The sequence below is a fragment of the Schistocerca americana genome, chromosome 2 (assembly GCF_021461395.2).
Source record: "Schistocerca americana isolate TAMUIC-IGC-003095 chromosome 2, iqSchAmer2.1, whole genome shotgun sequence".
NCBI classification, from domain to species: domain Eukaryota; kingdom Metazoa; phylum Arthropoda; class Insecta; order Orthoptera; family Acrididae; genus Schistocerca; species Schistocerca americana.
The window spans coordinates 897,850,144-897,875,523 of record NC_060120.1 but is presented as its reverse complement, the minus strand read 5'-3'; the positions used below and the strand labels follow the sequence as shown (position 1 = coordinate 897,875,523).

General features: G+C 45.2%; 1 protein-coding gene across 1 annotated transcript; it reads left to right on the top strand.

Annotated features, from left to right (window-relative positions):
• The first annotated feature begins 20,538 nt into the window (after positions 1 to 20,538).
• LOC124595896 (component of gems protein 1-like) lies at positions 20,539 to 22,251 on the top strand. Its single transcript, XM_047134804.1, has one exon. The coding sequence runs from the start codon at positions 20,578 to 20,580 to the stop codon at positions 21,487 to 21,489; it is 912 nt and encodes a 303-aa protein (XP_046990760.1). The 5' UTR covers positions 20,539 to 20,577; the 3' UTR covers positions 21,490 to 22,251.
• The last annotated feature ends 3,129 nt before the right edge of the window (positions 22,252 to 25,380 follow it).

Sequence of the window (25,380 nt, the reverse complement as noted above, 5' to 3'; positions counted from 1 at the left end):
CTACCTTCGTGTTGTTTCGGAGCTCACAGGCTTCAGGATTGTGACATTCGATTCTGCAGTGACTTTTGGAGCTGTCGTCCTCATATTTTTCGTCACAATCCTCTTGAGTGGCCGCCTGTCACGATCAGTCGCCACATGCTCTCGTCGCAGTTGTGACTTATTGGGTGATGTTTTACCGCTTTCCCTATACGCTTTATAAATATTCGACGTGATGCCTCTCGAAACGCCAAACAGTTCGGCTTCCTTGGTCACGGAAGTACTAACCACATCTGCACCTACAATTTGCCCACGTTACAATCACTTACCAGTGATATGATGCCCTCATAAGTGCACAAGGCTCTGTTCTGACCACGACTGAGAATTGCATCGTATTGAACACATTGTAGAGGTGTCGTTCGTTGACAAGTACATTGGCAAACTTGCAGGCTTGTCTAGCATCTGCATCTATGTCCAAGCGTACACTTCTCGCTTTGTTTCCATATTTGTGTTCAGGCCCTGTATGTACTTGAGAACTTGAAAAACTAAAGTACTCTTTATTACAACAGTTCAAGTAACCTTCAGTGAATTCTGCACTACACTTCAAAGTGACGCAGATACATGACACTGGGTTTCAACGTAGTCACCATGTCTTTGTAAACAACGGTCGGAACGTTCTGTCAATCAGTCAGTTACTCGAAAACAGAAATCCGCTCCTTAGTCACCCATTAGAAAAGCGTTGTGTGATCGTCCTCATCACTGGAAAATCTGCGCTTGCTGCGAATCAGTTCCTCGATGGTCTGGGCACTCTCATCTGCGGTCGATGTCGATGGCCTTCCTTTCCGATCAACACCATCCATGTCTACGCAGCGTTGGTCAAATTCTTCGCACCGTTTCATTACGTCTGGTCGAGGCATTGCATCAGGTCCAGATATAGCCAGAACTACAACGGGGAATCTGTGTGTAATTTAGAAGCTTTGCCCGCAAGAAGCGTATTATCCAGCGTACTTCAACTTCGGAGCGCGTTTTCAGTTCTCACGCTATTCCACTTCCACATTGTGTTGCACCAGTTGTCCGTACCGCAGCAGAACTGTGTCTGCAAGAATGCCAGAACGTGTACTCTCTTCTGAAATTGCGCCACCCTTGTTACCCAAAGGTCCTAATGTGGAATGACATGTGTAATTTGCTTTTTGAAGTCACTCTACCCCGCATGTGACTCACATTGCCCGATTTTTCGTCGATTTATTGCATAAAGTAGCTACGTATGTCGTCCAGTTGAGTAGTCAGCGCGGCTGACTGTCATACGGAAGTCCCGGGTTCGCTTTCAGATACTGCCAATGATCTTTCCGTGATGGGAGGAGTGGTATGGATGCAATCAGACTCGTGAGCCTATTGAGGAGTTACTTGACCTACGGTTTCCGGTTCCAAGGTCAAGAAACCCGACAAAGCCGGGAGAGCGGTGTGCTTACCACATGTCCCTCCGTACAGCATCCGAAGACGCCATTGCTAGAGGTCCGGTTGGGCCCGATTGGCCCGTCTAGGGTAGGAGGGTAGGAACGCGAAAGTTTATCTTTGTATGTGGGATTTCTGTAAGTTTTCTGAATTATACACTATTGTGTAAGTTGGAGAGTGTATTACTGTTTGTGTCTGGTCTCAACAACGGGTCTTGTTCGGTGCGAGCCTGCATATAGCGAGAATTCTGTGGTAGTGTGCATGAGAGAGATTTTTTTCCCAGAGATGGAGCGCCTCCACGCCCAAACCGACATATGACCAACTCTAAAAGCTCTACTGCCATCTCTGCATAAAGGTTAATTTTCACTAATGGCCGGCCGGAGTGGCCATGCGGTTCTAGGCACTACAGTCTGGAACCGAGCGACCGCTACGGTCGCAGGTTCGAATCCTGCCTCGGGCATGGAAGTGTGTGATGTCCTTAGGTTAGTTAGGTTTAATTAGTTCTAAGTTCTAGGCGACTGATGACCTCAGAAGTTAAGTCGCATAGTGCTCAGAGCCATTTGAACCATTTTTTTTTTCACTAATGTGAGGCGTCGCAGGATGTGGGTACTGCGACGTTTGCGTACGTCTGGTTAAGGTTAACCATTAATTCGAGCTCATCTGGAGACAGACTGGGTCGAAAGTCGAACGAAGGGTAGCGGTTTGAAGGGCAGAGGAAAAAAAGTGCCAAGGCAAGAGCCAAAGGAAAAAAAAATACCCTCTGCAACAGTTTGGCCGGCTAGTAAGAGCAGTAGCGGATGTCTTTCTGCCTGCGACAGGTCATGCAAGGGTAGGCTTTGGTAGTAGCGGTGAAACGTCCCCTTAGAAAAATTAGAAATGACTGTGCTTAAACTGACACACAATATTTTTAGCGCAACGCAATCTGACTTTTAATAATCCCTACAAAATAATGGCCCTGGATAACCTGTACCTTTCATGAATCACTTACCTCACAAAAATCTTCATTACTCGAACTACTGCAATACAGCGAGCGCCAATACTACCAGCTAAATAAAAGATTCTAACTAGTGAAGGCACTAACTACTGATAGGCATAGTTAGCAAATGAAAGATTTTGATAAAGAACAAACAATGTATTTACCTTAATAGTGTTCAAAAGTCATAATATATATATATCAGTTCATGATATCCAGTATTATAAATTTACTCTCTCTGATGGCCACACGTCCAGATCATCCGCTCTCAAAACTCTGCCATCTCTCTCCCCACATCCACCACTGCTGGCCGCTCACCTCGAACTGCGCAACGCTACGCGCTGCTAACAGCCAACTGCCCAACACTACAATAGCAAATTGCAACAATGCAAACCAGCCACAGACTGCACACAGCACAGTCATTGATTTTCATATAGAGCGCTACATGGCGTTACCAACATAAAAACCTAAAGAGCATACTTACAGTGGTTATAATGTATGTCGCTACCTTTGACGTTGTGCGGTGCTGTTACTCGGCGGCTACCGCTGGGTGCCGGTGTTGATATCTCGGTCAGCGTCCGGTGTTGATCTCTCGGTCAGTGTCAGCAAATCTGTAACAGTTAGGTTCATCATCGTTTTGTGTCCAATAGGTCATATCAGAAGCACAGTGTAGGGAGATTTGTTTGTGCGTTAGTGGACGAGCTCGTCGGTTTTCCTGCTGTAGCCTGTTGGTCGGCTTTAATAACATCTGGAAAATCCAGTCAACGTTGCTGATATGCAAGGGGCTTGCCGACGTTTGTCGCTTGTTGGTGTATGTTAGCATGCCATAGGTGGTTAAGCCCTAACTAGTAGTGTCTTTGGCCGCTTATACTTCCACCTATGCTTGTGATTAGCATGAGAGAGAGTTGCCTGGGACGTAGACGTTGATTTTATAATGGAATGTAAAGTGAAAATGTAAATTTAATTGTGACAAGAAAGTATTGCTGGATTGATGTTACAAAGAAGCTTTACGAGTACGTGTATTATTGCAAATAATACATGTAAGGTAAAGAATTTAATTTTTTATTACTTTCCTTTTGCCAGCGCGTTAGTGTAAATGAGTTGGCTGATAATTGGTAACAGTGAGTTCTATGTTGAGTAACCCCAGAATGTACGTAAGCAGATTTGATGTAAAGGCTAGTTAGATATTTCCCTTTTGTAATGTTTGTAAGATCTCTTAACACAGCTATACGTAATTTGAGGATTTGTCTTTGTGCCTTTTAGTGATGTTAGATCATGCTTGCTTGTTTGTGACTACGTCAGCAAAGAAACGTTTTCATTTAGTCAAAAGGATGTAATTTTTCTGAGTAATGTAATTTCAATTGCCAGATGTTTTGAAAAGCCAAACTTCGAATACAACTTCACTATTGAAAGTCAGAGTCAGTAATTCAACCAAATCGCTACCGCCTCCCTGTCCAGGTAATTTTTTTAAGACATTCAATTTTTCTTAAATGTCTTCATTTATCACCCAAAGAGTTTCACGTGTGTTTCAAAGTATTACGTCAGCATTGCACACCTCTGAGCCTGTAGCTAGTATATTTTATTCTTCTTCATGAGAGAGCAGAATATAACGCGATCCACCGTTGCTGCATAAGAGGTAAGACAATTTTATTTATTTGTTATGTGTACAGGGACCAAAGCTATCAGTTTTGATAGGACCAGAGGATTCAGTGCCTAAGGAGCTGAATGTATTTTCCAGTGACTGTATTTATTTATTGGTATTGGGAGTTACATTGCCCAATCAATTTGTATGAAGTTTTTCTAACAGTAACACAGAGTTCGCACACTACTTGTAGTCACAACACGCTACACGGTAACTCCAGTTTTGTATTCATTTCCAGTTCATTTATGTATATCAATAAAGCTAAAGAACGTTACAAAGTTTTCACTGATATTAGTTAATGGCTAGAAAATATAAGCGAGACTTTGAAAAATGAACCTGTTAAGAGAGGAACTTGTGAATACAGAATAAAGATGCATTTTTTCAACAGATATTACTGGCAGACAGCTTTCTCTGTATTGGTTTTATGTGAAATTAGAAAATGGTGGGAGAGATTCAAGGACATTTTTGTATTCTCCTGTGAAATGTGCTATATATTGCTTTCCCTGCATGGCTTTTGAAAGACATAAAGGAAAAAGTTCTTTCGTACAGTCATATGGTTTTGGATCACAGAAAAAGCTTAACCCTGAGTAGTAGATCATGAAGGAAGTTGTCATCACGTTGAAGCATTTGAAAACTGGAAAGAGTTCGAAATGCGGCTAGAGAAATGGGAAACTACCATTTGTGTTAGAAAAACATAAATCATTTGAAAAATATGAATCTGTATTAACAAGACTTGTTGAATGTGTAGTGTATTTATCCAGATAATCATTAACCTTACGTGGTCACTCAGAAGATCTTTGTGGCGTGATAACTGTGGAAATTTTCTTGAAACTTTCAAGCTACTTGCCAAATATGATCCAGTTGCGAATCACCATCTTTACAAAGTCCGCCCCCGGTAGCTGAGTGCAGTCTGCGTTCGGCAGGGCAGCAGTGCGCACCGCGCTCGGCCGTCCACGCCGCTGCGCGCGCGGAGTGTTTTGTTTACTTCCTCGTCACAGCGCTTCTCAGTCGAACAAGCTGTAATGGCCAACTCTTACAGGAAGAACACTCTTAAGTTCACCTTCTCAAACGAATACGCACGACCCAAAGCACTGGCCGTCGAACGCTTCCTACGCGAAGACGTGAAGATCCCGCGTGACGAACTCATCGGCATACACCTATCGATCATTAGCAGCGTCGTTTATGTTAAGATGACTTCCGACGCTGCCTGCAACGAGATCATTCAAAGGACGCGACATGGACTAAAATTTCGGCACTCCGACGGAAACGTCGGGCCTGTGGATGTCGACCATGCAGGACTTGGCCTTCGGACGATCCGTGTATTCGAACTGCCTTTCGAGGTGGCTGAAGATGAAGTCATCGCGGCGCTAAGTCCGTTCGGAAAAGTCCAGAGCCACGTAGCCGAGACATGGGCACAGTTTACGACGTATCCGGTGCTTAATGGTGTGAGACAAGTCCGAATCCATCTCAAACGGCACGTTCCATCGTACATTTCTATCGGCGGCTGCCGTGCGGTAGTCATTTACGACGGACAACCTCGAACATGTTCCGGTTGTGGCCAAGAAGGCCACGTCCGTAATGAATGCCTGCAACGCCGCATCACACAACTAAGGCCCGACGATACGAACACCGACAGAACCGTGACCACCCTTCCAGTCACCTATGCGGCGACACTGCACGTCCAGCCCTCACAAGACGCCGTTCATGAGCGTCTCTCTGGTCCGTTACACCCGGAGGCGTCCCAGCACCTTGACACCGGCGATGCCGCCCGTGAACATGTCCAACAGCCGGACACACCCACGCTAGAAGATCACAAGGATACCAATGAGAGTGTTCTGGAGAATGAAGACCGCATCATAGCACCCGCGGCTTTTGTACCGGAACGACGTGAATCTCTTCCTTCCTCAGACACCGAAACTCATTGCCGAAAGCAGAAGTCGCCCAAACGACGAAAAAAACGCCGCAAGACATCAGAATCGACCATTGAGCCCCCTCCGCAGGACGAAGAAATGCCACATCACTCCGACGGAGAACACGATAACACTTTCTCCTCTGCCACGGAGACGCGTCATCCACAAGACGGTGAACCGTCCGACAGAGATCGTGCGCAAGCCCCGCGCCCAGAAGCCATGGAACATAGCACGCCTGTTGTCACCGACGCCATTGAGCCGACTCGGCCAGCGCTGCCACCTCTCGCCGATGTCAAACCTGTCGGACACCTTTCATGGGCGGATGACACGGATTTCCCACCTCCATCTGATGCGGAAATGAGATCTGTTTCTCCGTTCGACCAAAACTAAAATGGGGGAAGTTTCTACGGCGAATCCTGCGACTTCTATGGACTTCCAGCATCCACAACAACAATCTTCACCAGCTACGACCCTATCAACAGCACGGATCTCCCATCAGGCGTACCGAATAGCTACTATCAATACTAATAATATTGCCCGCATCTCGTGGTCGTGCGGTAGCGTTCTCGCTTCGCACGCCCGGGTTCCCGGGTTCGATTCCCGGCGGGGTCAGGGATTTTCTCTGCCTCGTGATGGCTGGGTGTTGCGTGCTGTCCTTAGGTTAGTTAGGTTTAAGTAGTTCTAAGTTCTAGGGGACTTATGACCACAGCAGTTGAGTCCCATAGTGCTCAGAGCCATTTGAACCATTTGAACTAATAATATCGGCTCCCATGCTAAACTTCAACTGCTCCGTGACACGCTAAGAGCAGCGGACATCGACATCGCCCTGTTACAAGAACTGAGGACAGCGACTTGGACTGGGTGTTATGGATATGAGACGTACGCCGCCCCTGCAGCTATGGAACACACAGGCGCAGCCATCCTCCTCCGAGAAGGAATTGCAGTTTCCGATGTCGCATACCTCCCAACAGCGCGAGGGGTGGCCATAACAGCTGAAGGACTCAAAATCATAAATCTCTACGCCCCATCGGGCACTGATAAACGGAGGGATCGGTCCCAGTTCTACGCAGAAGATATCACGCCTTTATTCCTCGGTCGATACGATCATCTCATCGTAGGTGGAGATTTCAACTGTGTTCTCGAGCGCACAGACCAATACCCCCATTTCACCACATGTCCCGAACTTCGCTTCCTCGTCCGCCGCCTTCGTCTCCTCGACACTTGGCGAGTGATACACGGCGACCGCCCGGGGTATACACACATCACGAGCCACTCCGCCAGCCGACTTGATAGAATATACATCTCTAACGCTCTAAAATCAGTACTCCTCGACGCGGAACGTTGGCCGTCTGCCTTTTCGGATCATGACATCTATATCTGTACCATGAACCTACGTCGACAATCTATATGGCGCAGTGCAGGACCCTGGAAACTCAATGTCGCGCTACTGCGGGACCCTGAATGTCGACAACAGGTCACCGACACGTGGCACACCTCTGTTCAACGCATTATGCGTTACGAGACCACACTGCAGTGGTGGTTGCTGTGCGCCAAACCGGCCATCCGACGCACATTGACACACTATGGCAGAGCAAAAGCCAGGTGGAATCACCATACAACTGATTTCTACTATAGCGCTCTACGTGAACTCATGGATCATCCTCCATCCCCGGATCGCCTCAAAGAAGCTCAACGCATCAAGGCAAAGATTCTATCCTTGACCAGATGCCGTCTAGAGGGAGCCATTGTACGAGCCCGCAGCCAAGACAGGATTCATGGTGAAGAACCTTCTATGCATCATATTGTTCAAAATGTTCGTCGACGCCGACAGGCTTTAATGACAACTTTAGACTTACCTGATGGACGACGGCTGACTTCGCAAGCTACCATTGCGGATGCATTCACAACGCACTATAGACTTTTCTATCAAGAAGTACCTGCCGGTGCAGAGGCCATTGCTGAGGTTGCCCATGAGACACTTGGTACTCTAAACGCAGCAGCTGCAACCCTCCTGACTGCTGAAGTGACCACCGACGACGTCCAGGGCGCTGTGGCCAAGGGGTCTCTGAATCGATCTCCCGGCCCGGATGGTTTACCTCTCGAATTTTACAGAACCTTCCAAGATTTGATGATGCCACGATGGAGGGACATGTACTGGGAACTTTTGTCCGGCGCGGCGAACCCGCCACCAATGTTCATGGAAGGCTTACTTGTACCAGTCCCGAAACCCGCAGGAGGAACACGACTCGACAGTTATCGGCCGATCACGTTACTCAATTCGGACTTCAAGATTTTCACACGCCTTCTGGCAGTGCGACTCAAACATGTATTACGGGACATTGTCTCCCACGAACAAACATCCTTAGGCGGCGATCGTAATATACAGACGGCCCTCAGTGAATATCGAGATGTGATCGCTGTGGCAACATACTCGCGACTGCCAGGCGCTTTAATCTCCATCGACTTCAAACAAGCGTTTGACCGCGTAAATCATGCATTCCTCAACGCAGTGATGGACCGAATGGCAATTCCCCCGACGTTCACGCAAGTGATTATGCGGCTCCTTCGTGGAGCAACGTCCAGACTTCTCGTCAACGGCAGACTTACAGAACCTATACGGATTGAACGCTCAGTACGGCAGGGTTGCCCTTTGTCGACGGTACTTTATGCCATTGCGATGGAACCACTCATTTGCGGATTACGGCGACGTTTGACAGGTATTCCACTCCGGGATCGTATGTTCCGCTGCCGAGCTTACGCGGACGACTTGGCCCTCGTCGTACGTTCAGCGGCTGAAGTACAAGCTGCGATGCAGTGGATTACCCGTTACAGTGCAGGGGCAGGGAGCGCTATGAACGTGGCAAAATCATGCGCCATGAAGATCGGCCGCGGCCTTCCCGCAGACAGCGTAGCTCCATTTCAACTGGTAGACACCATTCGTTGTCTCGGATTGGTGTACACGCGAGACATTCGCCGCACCTCGGCGATCAATTTTCGTGCGCTGCTGCAACGCATCCGGGCCAACATACAAAATCACATACTACGCCCGCTGAATATGTGCCAGAGAGTCACCTTCGTCAATACCCATCTGGCAGCTCGGATACCCCATATAGCGCAGATTCTGCCCATCACTGCGACAATGGCGGCCAGGTTACAGGCGGCATTCGGCTATTTCATTTGTTCTGGACACATCTTCAAAGTCCAGTATGAAGCTCTCACCTTACCGAAGCGGGACGGTGGCCTCGATCTGGTTAATGTGAGAGCCAGGACAACGGCACTTTACACCAATACTATGATCCGGTTATGGAAAAGCCAAAATGCTAGTTTTACTGGAATGTTGACCACCGAGCTCGCGCCTGTTTCGAGACGCCCACCGACGTCTTTGGCACACATCCCACCTCCGATGTCACATATCGGCCGTTTCTTTTTGGAGTACAGCTACATATGCACCGAGCTCCCCAGGACCAGGAAGACGACCACCCGCGACATCTACCGCCTTCTCCGAAAGTCTCCACCCCGCAACCCCGTCGAAACACGTCACCCCCAGGTTTCATGGCCTACAGTTTGGAAAACGATCCACCAACCATATCACACCACTGACACCACCTCTATGTGGTACCTTCTCGTCAACGGCAAGTATACTACAAGACAGAAACTGCATCGCATCGCACTGGTGGACTCACCCCTGTGCCTCAAGTGCAATGTCGAAGATACAGATTTACATCGTTTTGAGTGTGGGCCAGCAGCAGCTGTCTGGACCCTCGTACAGAAGGTTGTGGCTTTCTACCTCCGAGTACCACCACATCACGTTTCTCCCACTATGATGATATATCCCGACACGACCTACTTTCCATCGGCTAAGTGGCACGCCATCACATGGATCAGTGGCATGGCTGTCGACTACCTCTTCCGAGACGACATCGTCGATCCGGCGGACTTTTGGACACGCCTCCAAGTGTATCACCACACCCTTCGCCGGCATCGACACTATCGGGCCACTTTCGCGAACTATTTACAGAGCGTTTTCACGAACCCGCCTCAAAGCTGGAATCTCAACGAACCGTGCCAGCCAAGGCTGGACGATCCCACGTTCCCCTTCAATGGTCAATGATAGAATGCATTTTGTTCTGCTGGCGCACCAAAGTGGAGCATGGCGCGGAAAGTATTCCTATTTTATTTCAGTTCTCTTTCCTCCTCCTCTTCTAAGTTTTTTTTTTCTCCTTACACATTTTATCCCTTTCACACATAGCTCTCTATCTGCAGCCTATTTGTTTTCTTTCTCTTGTGCTCCAAAAAAAAAAAAAAAAAAAAAAAATAAAATAAAATAAAAAAAATAAAAATAAATAAATAAAAAGAAATAAAAAAATAAAATAAAATAAAAAAAATAAAAATAAATAAATAAAAAGAAATAAAAAAAGAAAAAAAGAAAAGAAAATAAAAAAGAAATGCTGCTGATGGTGAGACTGTACACTCATTTATGTTACCAAAAAAAACATACAAATACAAAAGAAGGCCGTTGCGGAAATATAGCTACCTTTTATGTTTTACGTTTTCAAAGGATATTGTGTTATTTATGAAGAACGTCGTCTTTTATTTTCATACCCAAGAGGTTTTTATTTGTTTACTTAAAAAAAAAAAAAAAAAAAAAAGTGGTGAGCGCGACAGTATGTCAATCCTAAGGGCCCGGGTTCGATTCCCGGCTGGGTCGGAGATTTTTCTCCGCTCAGGGACTGGGTGTTGTGTTGTCCTGATCATCATCATTTCATCCCCATCGACATGCAAGTCGCCGAAGTGGCGTCAAATCGAAAGACTTGCACCCGGCGAACGGTCTACCCGACGGGAGGCCCTAGTCACACGACATTTTTATCTTTACAAAGTTCAGTAAACAGACGGTTACGTTGTGTTTATTTGTCAAAGTCGTTGGTGATCATGTCAGAATAGAGATATTTAAGTAAATTTCTAAGGCTGAGTATTTCTCCATCGTGTTTGATAGTACACCAGATAGTCCGTGTACTGATCAAATCTCACAAAGAAATCATTATGTACATATTGAAGGTTCAGAACTCACTTTAGTGGAATCCTTTTATTGACTTCATTCTGCTACATGGGCTAACAGCTACTGAAATTACATAAAAAAAAATTGTGCAAAGGAGATGGTCTCAAACTGGAGTACCGCTATGGACAAGGATATGATAATGCTACGACCTCGGTTGGACGTGTTAATGATGGTCAGAGACGCGTTTTGGGTATAAACCCCAAAGCAGTGTTGGCGCCATGCAACTAATCACTCACTTAATCTAGGTGGAGTACATCCAGTAACTGCTGAAACCAAAGCAGTGACATTTTTTGGCACTGTGCTAAATCTGTACAAATTTTTCTTGAGCTCTACCCCTAGGTGGACTGTTCTTAAACAAAGTGTTCAATTAAGGTGAGCTGATCCTGTGACACAAGACGGAGTTCATAGTATGAATCTGTACATTTGCGCCGGCCGAAGTGGCCGTGCAGTTAAAGGCGCTGCAGCCTGGAACCGCAAGACCGCTACGTTCGCAGGTTCGAATCCTGCCTCGGGCATGGATGTTTGTGATGTCCTTAGGTTAGTTAGGTTTAACTGGTTCTAAGTTCAAGGGGACTAATGACCTCAGCAGTTGAGTCCCATAGTGCTCAGAGCCATTTGAACCATTTTTTTGTACATTTGCTTGCTGAACACATTGAAAGCGTAACAGCAGCTTCTTCAGTGATGAAGTGAAACTCCAGAAACCAACGGAGGTACAGGCCATCATTTGGTTTGCGTTAGCCCTATGACGAAGTCGTTTCTTTTCAACTTTTGGAGCCGAGGGCTTACTTAAGTAAATGATGCTCAGATACAACCAGATGCAAAAAAGATGAATTCATTGTTCGAAACATTCACTTTTATGTGAAAAATATTCGGAATTGAATACTTTATCTATGTTTGCTGAAGTACATCACATTAGACGCCACGTTTCTTTATTTAGAGATGCTCAAGTATAAGTGAACATTTTTGCGTGAACAACTTTAGATTTACTGAGCTACATAATTAAGTGGAAGGTGCAAGAATGTTTAATTAACATTGTTGCGGCACTAAGAATTTTGTATCAATCGCTGTGTTAAGTGCTATTTGTGAAAGTATTTTTTCAAATTGAAACTGGTGAAGACCTACCAGAGATCAAATATGAGCCAGGAAATCTTATGTAACCTCGCAGCTTTATCAACTGAAGAAAAATAAATGTAAATTTTAACCACGTAACTGAACAATTTGCAAGAATAAAGTCCACAAAATTTTAAATGAATGCAGTTTGTGTGTTGAAATATTTAATGTTTTCTATTTCCCTAATTCATATATTTGTATTGCTAACTATAAACTGTTATAGTTTGGAAGTAAACGTTAATGACTTCAGAGACGTAATTTGATTTTACACTTATAATTCTAGGTTTAGAAAAGTTGGACTAATAACAACTTATGAGGAGGCACGGTATTTTAAATTTCGCTCGGTGCTCAAAATCCATGAGACGCCGCTGCTACTATGTAACGTATTCAGGTGCGTATAGCGGAGTACATTCATTAATTTATATAGTAATTTAGTTTCCTAGCATTTTACCATCTCTTTTTTACTCCTTTTAATCAGATTATCTGATAATGGCTTACTAAGAAGCCGAAACCAATCATGATACGATACAAGACCAAAGATCTTCGCTGTGGGCCTCTTGGTGATATTCAGAATGAAATTTCCTCTCTGCAGCGCAGTGTGCGCTGATATGAACCTTTCTGGCAGATTAAAACTGTTTGCTGGATCGAGAGTCAAAGTCGGGACCTTTGGCTTTTGCGGCTTCGTGCTCTACCGATTGAGCTACACAAGTACGACTGAAAACTTCTGCTTGTTGATATTTATGTTGCTGTTATTTTCTTGGTAGAACTCGACAGAGAACTTTTTCTATATGCAGAAAGATATACATCAATATCATCCAATGGTTCAAATGGCTCTGAGAACTATGGGACTTAACATCTGACTCATCAGTCCCCTAGAACTTAGAACTACTTAAACCTAACTAACCTAAGGACATCAGACACATCCATGCCCGAGGCAGGATTCGAACCTGCTATCGTAGCAGTCGCGCGATTCCGGACTGAAGCGCATAGAACCGCTCGCCCACCAGCGGCCGGCTCTATATCATCAACTACATCTGTGCTCCACAAGCCGCCTTGCGGTGTGTGGCGGAGATCATTTCGTGTACAACAGTCATTTCCTCCCCTTTTTGCTCCAGTAGTGAATGGTTCACAGGAAGAACGATTGCCGGTAAGATTCCGTGTGGACTTAAATCTCTCCAATATTTTATCTTCATGGTGTTTCGTGAGACATACATAGAAGGAAGCAACTTATTTGTTGACTCTTCTAGGAAGGGTCTTTCTGCCTATTTATGCGTGACGTAACACGCTACACTTGTTTATGCTGAGAGTTTCTGCACCAGGAGCAGATCCGTTGCAGACTCTCCTGCATTTTGCTGCAATTTTTGAACGTTACGACTTTTCTTTATACAACAGCATTATCGCGAAAAGCCTCATAGAACTTCCGATGTTGTCTACTACGTCATTTATATATTTCTTGAAAAGTAATGGACTTGTAACACTCTCTTGGGACACGCTCGGAGTCACTTCTACTTCTGAAGACTTCTCCTCATTGAGAATGACATGCTGTGTTCTGATTGCTGGAAAATCTTCAATCCAGTCACACAGTTGGTCTGATATTCCTTACACGGTACTGGATCGCATGCCTTACGGAAGTCGAGGAACACGATATCTACCTGGACGCCGGTACCTACAGCCTTCTGGGTGTCGCGGAGGAACAGAGCTTGGTGGGTTTCACACTATCATTGTTTTCGGAAACCTTGTTGATTCCGACGGAGCATATTTTCGATCTCTAGAAATGTCACAATACGAGAGCAGATGACACGTTCCAAAATTTTGCTATAGACCGACGTCAGAGATATAGGTCTATACTTTTGTGCGTCTGTTCGAAGACCCTTCTTGAAAACGGAAATAACCGGTTCTTTTTCCTAATCGTCAGGAACAGTTCGCTGTTTCAGAGACCTATGGTACACTGCTACTAGAAGAGGATCAAGTTCTTTCGCGTATCTAAATAATTACTCTACAACTGATACTTAAATGTTTGGCAGTGGATTCATAAAGCTACTTTAATACTTGTTCTCTACTGTTCACTCTCGAATAGCACGTTGGAAAAAGTGATCACCTAAGTCTTTACGTGCGTGCTGTGATTTCTCACGATGTAGGTGGGAGTAATGATGATAATGTTTGCTTTGGGGGGTGTTCAACTGCGTGGTCATCAGCGCCCATACAAACTTCCAGTCTTTACACAGTCCAGTCTAACCACTTTCACGAATGATGAGGAAATGATGAGGAGAACATAAGCACCTAGTCCCGGGGCAGAGAAAATCCCCAACCCGGCCGGGAATCGAACCCAGGACCCCGTGATCCAGAGGCAGCAACGCTAGCCGCTAGACCACGAGCTACAGGCAGGTGAGAGTAAGCAAAATACTTTAGTATTCTGAGGAGAAAGTTGTTGACTGAAATTTCATGAAAAGACTTCACCGGAACTAAAAACACTTTGGTGTTAATAATAGCCATATTAACTCCTTTAGCATATCTGTGATACTGTCGTCCCTATTTTGCGACATTACGAAATGAGCTATCCTTCTTGGAATTTTTTCGATCCCCCGAGTCAACGCATTGGATAAGGTTGCCATATCGTGCAGCAGTACTCCAGAAAATGACTGCCAATCACAGTGCAGGCAGGCTCTTTACCAGAGTGGTCGGACCTTTTAATTGTTCTGTCAGTAGAGTCCAGTCTTTGGTGCGCCTTCCCTGTAACACTATCTATGCGACGTTCGCAGTTATATTCTGTATGTACACTCCTGGAAATTGAAATAAGAACACCGTGAATTCATTGTCCCAGGAAGGGGAAACTTTATTGACACATTCCTGGGGTCAGATACATCACATGATCACACTGACAGAACCACAGGCACATAGACACAGGCAACAGAGCATGCACAATGTCGGTACTAGTACAGTGTATATCCACCTTTCGCAGCAATGCAGGCTGCTATTCTCCCATGGAGACGATCGTAGAGATGCTGGATGTAGTCCTGTGGAACGGCTTGCCATGCCATTTCCACCTGGCGCCTCAGTTGGACCAGCGTTCGTGCTGGACGTGCAGACCGCGTGAGACGATGCTTCATCCAGTTCCAAACATGCTCAATGGGGGACAGATCCGGAGATCTTGCTGGCCAGGGTAGTTGACTTACACCTTCTAGAGCACGTTGGGTGGCACGGGATACATGCGGACGTGCATCCTCCTGTTGGAACAGCAAGTTCCCTTGTCGGTCTAGGAATGGTAGAACGATGGGTTCGATGACGGTTTGGATGTACCGTGCACTATTCAGTGTCCCCTCGACGATCACCAGTGGTGTACGGCCAGTGTAGGAGATCGCTCCCCACACCATGATGCCGGGTGTTGGCCCTGTGTGCCTCGGTCGTATGCAGTCCTGATTGTGGCACTCACCTGCACGGCGCCAAACACGCATACGACCATCATTGGCACCAAGGCAGAAGCGACTCTCATCGCTGAAGACGACACGTCTCCATTCGTCCCTCCATTCACGCCTATCGCGACACCACTGGAGGCGGGCTGCACGATGTTGGGGCGTGAGCGGAAGACGGCCTAACGGTGTGCGGGACCGTAGCCCAGCTTCATGGAGACGGTTGCGAATGGTCCTCGCCGATACCCCAGGAGCAACAGTGTCCCTAATTTGCTGGGAAGTGGCGGTGCGGTCCCCTACGGCACTGCGTAGGATCCTACGGTCTTGGCGTGCATCCGTGCGTCGCTGCGGTCCGGTCCCAGGTCGACGGGCACGTGCACCTTCCGCCGACCACTGGCGACAACATCGATGTACTGTGGAGACCTCACGCCCCACTTGTTGAGCAATTCGGCGGTACGTCCACCCGGCCTCCCGCATGCCCACTATACGCCCTCGCTCAAAGTCCGTCAACTGCACATACGGTTCACGTCCACGCTGTCGCGGCATGCTACCAGTGTTAAAGACTGCGATGGAGCTCCGTATGCCACGGCAAACTGGCTGACACTGACGGCGGCGGTGCACAAATGCTGCGCAGCTAGCGCCATTCGACGGCCAACACCGCGGTTCCTGGTGTGTCCGCTGTGCCGTGCGTGTGATCATTGCTTGTACAGCCCTCTCGCAAGTGTCCGGAGCAAGTATGGTGGGTCTGACACACCGGTGTCAATGTGTTCTTTTTTCCATTTCCAGGAGTGTATTTAGCTGAATCGGCTGTCTTTAAATATTTGGGTTTTATCATTTATTCGAAATTTAACGCAATGCTTTACTACTCTTGTGGAGTACACTGCATATTTTATTGTTCAGGACCAATTACCTCTTTTCGTACGTATCTAAATCAGTTTGAAATTCTTTTTATGTTATGGTGATTATATTAGACGGTAAACATCAGCATAACTGCAAACAATCCAAAAGGCCGCCAGATTGTCTCCTAAATTGTTTGTAAAGATTGGAAAGAGCAGACGGCCTGCAGCCCTGCTTTGAAAACTCAGATGTAACTTCAGTGTCACTAGATGACTTTCCGTCAGTTACTGCGAACTCGATATTTCTGGTAGGAAATCATGAATCCAGTAGCATAACTTAGACGAAATTCCGCAGGCATGCAGATTGATTAGAAGCCGCTTGTGAGAACCGGTGTCGAAAGCCTTCTGGAAACCTAGAAGTATGGAGTTAACTTGAGATCCCAGGTCGACAGCTGTAATTATTTCGTGTGAATGAATGGCCAGTTGTGTTTCAAGAACGATATTTTCTGAATCGTGTTGGTTACCGTATTTACTCGAATCTAAGCCGCACTTTTTTTCCGGTTTTTGTAATCCAAAAAACCGCCTGCGGCTTAGAATCGAGTGCAAAGTAAGCGGAAGTTCTGAAATATGTTGGTAGGTGCCGCCACAACTAACTTCTGCCGTCGAACATATGTAGCGCTACACAGGCATGCTTTACAGGCACAAAGATAAATACTGGCGCCAAAACCTCTGCGTCAGTAAATAAATTAAAAAAAAAACGTGGAAGACGAGCTTTTTTCTCCGCCCCGAATTTCGACCACCATTTTCATACATTATCCAACGAAGTAAATACAAACTCCGTATTGTTCATCTTCAAATGTAGCAGCTTTTCAATGTACTACGAAAATCCGACTGGCAAGACCGTTTGCGATGTTTGTCAGTATGGCCAATTCTACTTTCTGATTTTTTCTCTACCTGTGAGAAGAGATGGTTGCTAATGGGAACTGTTGTGAATTCTGAATCACATGCAGTATTCTCTTCACCATAAGAATAATACGAATATAAACATTTTGCCATGTATTCTTTCGTGTTTGCTGCTATCTCATTCAAATCCTGTCTGCCTAATAAACTACGAAACTAGAGTGAGACAACACAAACGCGGAAGTATACACATATGTCATGTTCATATTCGTATTATTCTTATGCCTAATAGTGATATAGTCAGAAATGAAGCACGGCAATTGACTAGATTTTTAAATCTAAGATGACTCTAATTTATGTGCAGAAAATAATGTACTAAAGAGGCGTCTGCAAATATATTCAAACGGAGAAAAATTTTCGTTAAACTCTCGTTCAGAACATCTTCTATCATACGCAGTTTGTTATTTGATTCTTGTTGATCATTATCAAAGAAAGCAGCAGTGTAAATAACAACAAATAGCAGTCTCTTGCCATTGTTTCGCTACTGAGACAATTACTCTCTCTTTTTTTTTTTGTATTGTAAGCAGCGGTAGCAGGCACAAAAGCAAACCATGCCGCGAGCGGCGACAGGTCGTGAACATTCATTATCGGAATGCGACAAACAATGCATGACACAGTACAGTAATGCATTTTCAGTTTAGAGTGACGAAAACACCTATAACAAAGAGAACGGCAATTATCAGATCAAAGAAAAATAAGCAATCAATTCAAACCAGACGAAGCACGTGAAAAACGAAGGGTACACGCATAAATAAGGACGGAGCGCCTGACGCATAGCAATGGCTACCTGGTAAAGCTTAACTGCTAAGCTTACGGCTCGAACCAAACTACTACAGCTGTATCGTCACTCATTCGACCTGAATTCTATCTCATTTACAATGGACCAACTTTGTTTCGATTTGGAGGTGCGGCCTAAAACTTTTCTCTCCCCTTGAATTTCGAGTCTCAAATTTCAGCTGCGGCTTAGATTTGGGAAATTATTTTTTCCTTTATTTCGAGTCTCATTTTTCAGGTGCGGCTTAGATTCGAGTGCAGCTTAGATTCGAGTAAATACGGTATGTGTCAGTGGATCGTTTTCTTCAATGTATTTCGTAATACTGGAAAGCCTAATATGTTCCAAAATCTGACTACCTTATTTATTTATTTTTTTGCACGTCAAGCTCCGTAGGACCAAATTGAGGAGCAAAGGTTATGGGACGTGTCAGTACATGAAATTACAACATAAAAGTAATAACAGATAAAAATAAAGTGTTTATGAACCCGAAAAAAGTCAAGCCATAAGTTTAAGCAAACGCAATCAACAATACAACAAGAATCAGCTTCATTTTTCAAGGAACTCCTCGGGAGACTAGAAGGAGTGACCCATGAGGGAAGTCCAGTTTTGATTTGAAAGCGCGTGGATTACTGTTAGGATTTTTGAATTCTAGTGGTAGCTTGTTGAAAATGGATGGAGCAGTATACTGCACACCTTTCTGCACAAGAGTTAAGGAAGTCCGGTTTTATTTCTGCCGAGTATTAACAAAGTGAAAGCTGCTTATTCTTGGGAATAAGCTAATATTGTTAACAAGAATTGACAGTAAGTAATATATATATTGGGAGGTCAATGTCAGAATACCCAGACTCGTGAACAGGAGTCGACAAGAGGTTCGTGGACTTACACCACTTATTGCCCGAACGACCCGTTTGTGAGCCAAAAACATCATTTTAGAATGGGAAGAGTTACCGCAAAATATAATGCCAAACGACATAAAAATGGTTCAAATGGTTCTGAGCACTATGGTACTTAACATCTGAGGTCATCAGTCCCCTAGAACTTAGAACTACTTAAACCTAACTACACTAAAGACATCACACACATCCATGCCCGAGGCAGGATTCAAACCTGCGACCGTAGCAGTCGCGCGGTTCCGGACTGAGCGCCTAGAACCACACGATATAGCCGCGCGGGATTAGCCGAGCGGTCTGAGGCGCTGCATCCATGGACTGTACGGTTGGTCCCGGCGGAGGTTCGAGTCCTCCCTCGGGCATGGGTGTGTGTATTTGTCCTTAGGATAATTTAGATTAAGTAGTGTGTAAGCTTAGGGATTGATGACCTTAGCAGTTAAGTCCCATGAGATTTCACACACATTTGAACATTTTTTTGAACACACGACATAAGTGAATGAAAATAAGCAAAGTAGACTAATTTTCGTGTCGAACGATCACTCACTTCAGATCTCGTTCGAATAGTAAAAATGGCAGCATTAAGTCTTTGAACAAGATCCTGAAAGTGGGCTCTCCACGAAAACGTCGTCGTGATACTCTTCCAACCGCTCGTTGAAGTCTCCGTCGCTTCCGTACAACGGGTACTGCCAGAAACCGTCGTCTTGGAAGTCAGACATTAAACGGACGCCATTGTCCCCCCCCCCCCTCCCCCCCCCCCCCCTGTACAGCTTCGGTGACAGTAACTAGAGTCCTCCGCTCCGACGTTCCCGCCTCCTTGCTGAAATTTTCCCGACACGAACGGGTACGTGGTGACGGGGTTGTTGACGCAGGTGGGGCTGGGCGTCGAAGTGATCGAAGACGCGTACAGACTGTCCGGACTGGACACGGGGCTTCTGTTTCACTAATCATATGCCCATTCTCAGAAATTAAAACGTCAGGTTCTGTTGAATTTAGTGTCGGAAACTGTAAAAACTGAGCATTACTATGATTCAGCGTTAGTTTATTTTCTACAAGCCATAAATTTGTGTCATGAACTGCACACAACATCCTTTCCTACCAAGCTAGTGTCATCAGCAAACAGAAATATTTTAAAGTTACCCATAATACTAGAGGGCATATCATTTATATAAATAAAGAACAGGAGTCGCCCCAGCACTGATCCTTGGGGCACCCCCCCTCCTCCCCCACAAGTTGCGAGCGACGCATTAAAGAAACATTCCCCAGGCTTTGCCGGCGGAACGTATCGCCGGGCGGCGTATGGCACGCAGTAGCGGGCAGGTAGGCGCCGGGGAGCGCTCGCAGATGATGAGCGCTCGGTGGGGGGAGGCAGAAGTGGAGCGACAGAGAGAGAAGAGATGGATGCAGGGTGGTGGCTGCTGTGGGCGCTCCCCGCCCAGCGCGAGATGAAGGAAAACCTCTGGAAGGCTGTCCTTGGGTCACGTGACCGGGCCGCAGCAGCCCGGCGGAGGAGCGGCGCGCCGGCAGTACGGCAGCGGACCGCGGGCCGCCGCTCACATCGCGCAGTGCCGCTGCGGACCCCGCGCCGGTAGCATGTCTTCCGCGGTCTACATCGGCAGCCACTGCTCGTCGGCTGCGGCCGACGGCGCCTCCGACGGCTACCACAGCCCCGTGTCCAGCCCGGACAGTCTGTACGCGTCTTCGTTCACTTCGACGCCCAGCCCCACCTGCGTCAACAACCCCGTCACCACGTACCCGTTCGTGTCGGGAAAATTTCAGCAAGGAGGCGGGAACGTCGGAGCGGAGGATTCTAGTTACTGTCACCGGAGCTGTACAGGCGGAGACAATGGCGTCGGTTTAATGTCTAACTTCCAAGACGACGGTTTCTGGCAGTACCCGTTGTACGGAAGCGACGGAGACTTCAACGAGCGGTTGGAAGAGTATCACGACGACTTTTTCGACAACCACCGCAACAACCCCAGTCAGTACCACCAGCACAACCAGTCGCACCGGAGCAGTCATTGCGCTGAAAATAATAACCAGTACCATCACCAGAACGTTCAGCACCATCATAGTCACCAGCAATCAGCGCCCATACCTCCGAGTCCAGCTGTCACGCAAAAGTTCGATGATGTGGCCAAGCAGGGAGCGTCACTGACGCAATACCCCGCTGCTCAGTACAGCATCAGCACCAAAAGGTCCGCGTCTCTGCAAAAGACGCCTGTCAGTCAAACCCAACACCACAACCAGCACAGTCATCACAACCACCACCACCACCACAGTCATCACCACCACGGTCCTACGGGACTTGAGATAATGCGGAAACGGCGGCTTGCAGCGAACGCCAGGGAGCGCCGCCGGATGAACAGTCTCAACGACGCCTTCGACCGTCTGCGCGATGTTGTGCCGTCGCTAGGCAACGACCGGAAGCTGTCCAAGTTCGAGACGCTGCAGATGGCGCAGACGTACATCGCGGCGCTCTACGAGCTGCTGCAGCGCGAGTGAAGAGCAGCGTCGCGGCTGAGTGCATAGCTACCACGCGTTGACGTAGCCAACGCTACCGACAACGTGGGTACGGAGCTCTCGCATCGGTGCAATACATCGTAGCGCCCGCTGCCTGTGCTCTTCCTGTCACCGTTCCTAACTGGTAACTGTTACTCCTGTAATACAGTGGATTTACTTTGTGTTTTCTCAGCAGTAAGTGACAACAAGTACTGCTTTTAGTTTTGTAAGAAAGTAGTCCAGAAAGTGCTACGGAAGGCAGTGCAATGTGAGTTTCCACTTTTTTTCTGTTCAAGTATTTTGGTATTTATGAGTGATACCTGCTGTCGGAAAACGATAGTAATGGGAAAGCATAAACATTACTGTAATTCTTTGCGACATTTCGAACATCCCATGTAGTTTGAAAGTCATCATTGAAAAGTTTATGTCAGTAGACACAGTTCGTAAACATATCTACTTCCGTAAATATTACGAAACCATCATCTAAAATCCGAGTTTTCGAAGAAAAGTAACTTCCTCCACTTTAATCAATAAAATAACACCTATTATTTTTCAAAATATTTGCATTTACATTCGACATTAGTTAACGATTTCGAATATTTTCTACACATACAGTAATAGCTCGTTGAACTTTAAATTTGTTGTCATAATTGAGAAATGTCTTCATTCCTTTGCTACAGATTTCTATTCCTGTCTTTTTAAATTTTGTTAGTGAATAAATGCACAGCTTGTCTCATGAACTTTTTAATGGCGGAACTGTCAAACGATTTTATACACATGCCATATTTTTCAAAAGTAAAAATACTGAAAGTTATTTAATCATAAAGCATAACTTTTTCTTACTATTTTCACCCAGAATAAAATCCTCGTGTTAAAAGTAATTGCTGAGATTATGGTTGTGATAGTTAATAATATCTATTTGTTCCTGTTTAATATTTATACACTGAGAATTAAAATATTTTTTTATTAATGTGCTCAAGACGTAATTACAAATGCTACATAGTTGTTGGATTTTTGAAAACAGGACTGTATTGTGCTCAATGTTAGACGTCAGTCGGAAGTCCGTTTTCATGTAAACTACTGTAAATATGTGTAAATTACTTTATAGATGTGAGATTACCACTACAAAACGTTGTTTTGAAATAAATGTTTTGCATCATGTAACAATTTTCCATCAATTATCCTCCCTCCCGATCCATCTCACAATTTGAAATCTATAAACTGATTATTAATGTTTTAAAAAACTGAGTTCATGTGGTGTACTACAGTAGCGGTTCTAAATGTCTACTTCATTGGGCGAACAGCGTCTTTGTTTTTGCACAGAGTGAATTTAGTTCAAATCAGTGTGTCAAATATTCATGTTTTTGCTGTGGTATCGTATGTCTTGGCTTTGAATTACAATTAGCAGATCTTTGTATTACTAGAACTTGCTGTGGTGTTGAGTTACTACTGGTGCAGTTTCACTTTATTGGATAATCCCACAGCTATAATTTTACTGTCTAGAAATACTTAATCTACCAGGTTCGTCAGTATCCTGCCGTTCCGCTAACTGAAAACCTGAATTTCGCACCAACCGCGGCACAAGACCGCCAATAATTATTGACGTACGTCAGACGTCGAGAAGAGGGATATAATTGACGTGATACATGTTAAGCAGCTCCAGCCCGGTCTCGTTACGAGGTCGGACGTTTAGTTCCGAAGAACGGTGATAATTACACTTTACGTCTCGCCACTGCCCTCTCGCTGAGCGGTAATAACCAGCGTTTAACGCGTGGGCTAGTTTTTACCTTTAAATTTAACTCTGAGAGAGAGGAAAAGAGGACTTGTGGTGAATTGCAACTGAAACTGATTGGAGGGCTTTGCTCTTTCATAAGCCTGCTACCACGTGTGGCGTCTATTTATGTTAACAATTGTGAGATTTTCTTCTCCTTCCCTTTTAGTTCACCATTCTTCAAAAGGTTTAGACCGTTCTCCATATCGGTTTCTTGCCTATTAATCATTTTATTTTGACATTTCACATATAGCTAACAATTTTGATAATTTGTTTGCATCTTTTCCAGCTACTGAAGATTTGTTCTTTAATGTTGCTTCTTGTTGCCATAGAGCTATTTTTGAAAAACTGTGTAGATATTTCATCAATCTCCCCTTTTTTTCTGGTTAAAGTCTATTGCAAGTATTTTCATCCTTGCACACTTGAGACAACCAACATTTGAGATAATCTGTTTTGTGTCTCCTAATATTTGCCTAGAAATCCTTCTTTCCATTGCTGATACCTGTGCCAATTTAACCACTCCTTGCTGTCTTCGTACGTGTATCACTAACGTCTCATTTATTCTCAAAAGTGTTAGCCTGGAATTTAATTCTCTGCTGTTTTTTTTAAACATTTTTGATTCTTACTTCGTATGTGCATTGTATTTCTAATATTCTGCTGTACCTTAAAATTACAAATTTATCCACACACTTTTACGCCACTTTCTCCATGATTCATTTTCCACGTCCGTAAAATTTTTCTTTTCAGAAGCAGAGATTCGCGAATTTCAACCTTATATCCTTGTGAACAGTCTTCAGTCAACCTCTTCTACCACTATTATATTACTAGTTTTGATGTACAGCGTTCCGCTGTTCTCGTGTCTTCTGCTCACCACCACTTTCATCTCAGCTCTGTTTATCCTTAACCCATTTCAAATCAGTAGTTCATCTAAGCCCGACTTAATTGCGAACAAAGGTAATGGGTATTCTCGAACCAAGAACAGTAACAACTGAAAAATGCGATGGTTGAGGAAACTCGGCTTAAAGAATTAATTCTACAAATCTTGTGCTCAATTATTATATGCTTCCATTAAATTTCAGTTAAGCATTGTTGGTAGTTATTGCATTAAATTTTTCATGCTCGTGGGGACACTTCACTTGTAGTATTCAGTGACAGTGTGTGATTAGATACTTTCTTTCACTTCGTTCACTGTTTCTTCAATTCGTTAGTTAAGCAGTACTGTGAATAAACCGAAAATCTGCCTTATACTCATGTTAACACAAACATCTCATTTGGATACTTAACATTTAATGTTTCATTTTTATTATTTCCACTTGGTGTTAGCAAATATTGTAGGTTATTCATCTGCCTTTTGCACTTCAGCCTCGTTTTTCTCAGGATTCTGATTACTTGACTCCTTCTTTCATTGTTGAAAGATTCCTGTAATTCCAGAGTTTTTCTGTATTCGTCGTTCCATTACTAAGCGCAAGCTGAGATACAGTGCGTTTTAGGTCCGCACTACATGATTCAGCTGTTTTCTTCCGCCAGCCCACAGATGGGCACATTATCCCTTGACTTCACCCACCTTCGCTCTGGTGCTGCTGCTCCGGGTGTGTGCGTGTGCGTGTGTGTGTGTTCCTGCACGCGCGCTCACAGAGTGTTGATGCTAGTTGCCAATTTAAATTCCTCTGAACCGAGTTCGGCGAAGTACATGGGCCAATTACGGTCTAGTCGTCAAGCGCAAATCACTATTTTTATTCTCGTTTTAATAAATAAGGCGTTTAACGTCTGTTGCACTCTCATACACTGCAGAGTCTGATACTTACGCTTATGTACGTGTGTTAGCACGCCTCTTCCTCCCCCTCCCCCCTCTCTCTCTCGCACTCTCTCTCAATACCTGTGCGTGTGTGTGGCGCGAGAAAGGTTAAGTGGCCGTTAGCGTCTGCTCGTTTGTCGGCGGCGATATGCGATGTTCGGTGTTCACGTAGGCGGTGTTGGATTGGGAACTCGTGCACAAGGTGAGTTGCCGTATAGTTCCTTTCTGCTTCACTTTCCAGATAGCCATCTCAGCATCACTACAGACTTTGTACATTAGGTTTCACCGTAACACATTTTCTGTACTCTAACCTTTTACGTGTGTGTGT